The sequence below is a fragment of the Chiroxiphia lanceolata genome, chromosome 3, assembly GCF_009829145.1.
Source record: "Chiroxiphia lanceolata isolate bChiLan1 chromosome 3, bChiLan1.pri, whole genome shotgun sequence".
In the NCBI taxonomy this organism is placed as follows: Eukaryota; Metazoa; Chordata; class Aves; order Passeriformes; family Pipridae; genus Chiroxiphia; species Chiroxiphia lanceolata.
The window spans coordinates 96,456,638-96,460,701 of record NC_045639.1 but is presented as its reverse complement, the minus strand read 5'-3'; the positions used below and the strand labels follow the sequence as shown (position 1 = coordinate 96,460,701).

At 37.6% G+C, this 4,064-nt stretch overlaps 1 protein-coding gene across 4 annotated transcripts in view; it reads right to left on the bottom strand.

Annotated features, from left to right (window-relative positions):
- Nucleotides 1-1,214: 1,214 nt before the first annotated feature.
- The window catches only part of ERICH1 (glutamate rich 1), a 66,252-nt gene continuing 63,402 nt past the window's right edge, over nucleotides 1,215-4,064 (bottom strand). For all 4 annotated transcript variants that reach the window (XM_032683843.1, XM_032683845.1, XM_032683842.1 and 1 more), the window contains exon 6: nucleotides 1,215-2,301. In XM_032683843.1, coding sequence (XP_032539734.1) covers nucleotides 2,228-2,301 — 74 coding nt within the window. In that variant the 3' untranslated portion in view covers nucleotides 1,215-2,227. The remainder of the gene's footprint in view (nucleotides 2,302-4,064) is intronic.

Here is a 4,064-nt window from a genome sequence, read left to right as displayed (position 1 = left end):
AAGATTTCTGTTTGGCAAAGATACGAAAATATGCTCCTCTATATGCAGCTATTTAGAATTCAGTGGTATTTTAAAAATCCCTTTAATACTGAGCAACATGGTCTAGTGGAAGCTGTCTCTGCCCATGGCAGGGGGGTTAGAGCTTGATGATCTTTATGGTCCCTTCTAACTCAAACCATTCTATGTTTATGAGAAATGGCCAAGCACTGAAAGGAAATACTAAAGAAGAGAAATTAAAGCAATAAACAAAGGTGTGACATGAGTGCATGAGTGCTTGTGAGATGAGTGTGTGAACATGTGTCAGGCTGGAGTAGCTGGTGAGTAGGAGAACCATAGAGTTAAGAGGGACCAGGATCCAGGCAGGGATATGAGGCAGACTGGGGTCCTGTGCCGGTATTCAAGGCATCAAAGCCCCGTGTAGTCATCCATGTGAGTGTTGTGCATGTCCCCAAGATCCATGCTAAGCATCACTACCGTTTGAACCCGGGAACATGAAAGCTGCACTCACCTCACCTGGTGTGTGAGGGAGATATCCAGATCTCCAGGTACACCAGCCTGAGATCCAGAGGACAAGGAGAAGGAATTAACAGGTCCTGGGGTCCACTCAAGGCAGCAGCCTTATAACATCCCTCAGCACAGTCACTCGATCATCAGGAAATGCAGGCACTACAGTGGTTTTTGTGGTCCTTATTTGACCTGGTTTGTACTTGTGTTTCAAAATTCTGCCTTTAATTACATGACCTCATTTATTTTTTTCATATTCAGTGTTTAGGACAGATGATGTTTACCCAATGAGTTGCTGTGTATCCTTTTTTGCAGTTCCTAGGCCTCATTTATTGTGTGACACTCAAACCTTAATCTGAGGATGAAGTTATTAATTTCCCATGGGTCTAGGTGCTCTAGGAGACTACCTAGGTGCTTCACATCAAAGCGATATTTTCTTCTTTCTCCAGATGTGGGACTGAGGCACACAGGATCTCAGTGAAAAGTCACATCTACAGTACAGTGCCTATTAACAATTAAGGAGCATTAAAGCAGAGAGCACCCCTCTGCAATGTTTGGTTTATGCATCTTTCCTAACAGATACAGACCAAACTCAAGTTCTTCAGAGCTCCACATAGCTGCCATAGCAACAAGACTAGTTTTTCTGCACCTGCAATCCTTTGGTGTGCTACTGAATCCCTTTTAACTTCTTCAATAAATGAGAAAGAGAAATGATTGTATTTTTATTAAAAATTCTTGAGCATCCCTAAACCAATGCCTTACATCAGGATATATCAGGCAACACAATAAAAAATAAAAAACAAAGCAAAAAACCGTGCAATGTTTATATAGTTTCATCAGTAGTGTATCTCCAAGCACATGTTGGAGGAGATAAATATGTTGCCCCTATCTTATTGATGAAGAAGCTAACACACCAAGATAGAAGACCAGATGAACGACTCGGCTGAAAGCTCTTACAAAGCATTTTTTAATTCATGATTCCAAAACATTTTACAGCCGTGGATATTATTTACTGTATTATCTACACACGGATAAGTTCAGCTGCAGAAAGACTACATAGTAGTAGACAGATTACACAGTAATCAGTGAGAGAACCCAGTCCCATAACTCTGTGGTCAGTGGGGCCCGTCAGATTGTAACAGGCTTAGCCATGGAACAGTTCTGAAAATGCCATCCAAGTTTCTTCATAACTCCAAACAGTACCTACATGACCCACATGTAGAAATATATCTATTTCCACAATTTAGCAGTTTATTCAGCAAAAATATGTTCCTCATGACGTGTTGTTGCTTAGATTTAAATATAAAAAATATAGTTCTGTTTTCCAAGCAAGCAGATATACAAAAAAGTCAAGAAATATAATTTCCGGAAAGGAATGATATATTTACAAACAAAAAAAGGAAATACTATTGTTCTTAAACAAAATACCTGATACAGACTTTATCATTCCAGCTAAGTCCCTTATCCTAAGGAGAAATGTACATAGTAATCCAGCTGAAGACTCAGGCCACACAGCATATGGATATTCCTGACCAACCAAACACAAAAAGTCACATGTAGTTTTACCTTGTTTACTCTTTTCTGAAGTTTGTAACACAATAAAAAATCCGTTTACCTGAAGTTGTAGAGTGTGTATTGATACTGCTCTTCCTGAACAATTGCTAATTGGTTATGAGTTTGTATATTAAATTTTAACCCTGTGCATACAGATGCAGGCAAGGCTTTATTTTCTGTTCTTCACAGGAAGGATATCTGTAATCCAGTAGTGAAACAGAGACGTGGCTACCTTAGTATGATCTGAAACAAAGAAAACACATTCCTCCTGAAATAACTCCATGACATTTCTGAACAGGAAAGACTTGTGTGAGCATTTTCAGTAAAACCAATGAAGATATCAGAGCTTGAATACATATGAATTTCTATATAAGCAGGTGCACTTCATTTTAGGAGGTCAGTCATTTGTATGAGAAAATTTTGCTCCTATATTTTGAAATGTCCTATTTGCTATGATTCAATAATTCAGAAAAAAAGGAAGCTGAAATTACATGATCATTGGGTAAGGCTAAAAGAATGCATCTTCACTTCTTTCTGTTTGGAGAGTCATTTCACACCACTATTGAACTTACAGGAGCATCTGCAAGTCCCAGTTGAGAATGAGTCATCTTGTACAGACAGCTGCACTAAAGCCTCAAAATGCTACGACTTCTGTCAAAATGCTACGACTTCTGATTACCTATGTGACTTTATTGATTTTAATGACAGGACTTTCCACAGTACTTACCACGTAATATTCACATTCAAAATGATTCTATGTTATGCTAATGTAGTTTTCAAATTTCTTTTCCTTTTCTTTGAATGTTACTTCATAAAAAGAAGTGTAAATTTAATAATTTTAAGGCCTCTGTGTATCAGCCTCTGCACTGTAGGCACACAGTAAGTGCATTATTTCTGGTCTGCCAAATGTATCTCCCCCTGCAATGAAGACATATATAAAGGACAACTCTCCAAAAAAAGGCAGATAAAAGAAGCTTCGAGCTCTGCCATGAGTGATAATTTCCTAGGCAACAAGGGAAGAGTATGTTTGAGATTTGAAACTAACCAACAAAGGGAAACCGTTAATAGATAATGGAATGAAGTTGATGAGTAGAAGTTCATAAATGAGTTCATAAATTAGGAGATACTGACTTTTTTTTAATTAGGCGATCACCTATGCTTTAATAATTGATGTGAAATAGGAATTAAGTAGCTCTCATTTAAACAGCTGCAGTTTCCAACCAGCAAAAGGAGCACTACTTCCAGTCACAACTCTTCTCCTTTGCCCACTGCACTGTGCAGGACCATGAAGGTCTCTGGCTTCCTTCTGCAAACGGACACAGACTTTCTGACAGAGATCGGCAAAGGCCCCACATGAGAAATCCATATCTGTGTGACTTCTAAACAATCTCTTCCCTGCACTTATACAAGATTTTAGGTAGAGGTAAGTACTTTTTGTTAAAGAGTACCAAATAAATGGAAACAGTAATAGGACATTTTGTTGTCTTTTACAGTCTGAGAACAACGACACTTTAAATAATTATGTTCACACAAACACTCCTGACCAACCTCAACTTTGTATGATCACTGAACTACAAGGTCAACTTGACAGAGTAACTTGAAGCACAAAGTACAAGGTAAGCTGATGGAGGATGACAACTAGACAGAACAACAAGAATCTCTTAACCAGAGATTTTCTTATTTAAATATGTTTTCTCATTTATATGAAGGGTTAAATATAATACCTAATGATAATTTTTCTGTTTCAATCTCTTTAGCAATTTCTTTGACAGTAAATATTGGGACCTAGGAGCTTAAGATAAAACAGAAACTTATTTCTTCATTGTTTCTGCTTTCTTTTGGTTGCACTGTGATTCCCAATATGAATAACATGCTAAGAGACATGAAGGAAATACCAAAACATGGTATTAAACCAGTGATTTTCAATTTGTGATCTGCAGACCAGGGCTTTATTTAAGGGGTCTGTAAAAAGTTACTAAGAAAACAAAACTTATCATAAGGCATAA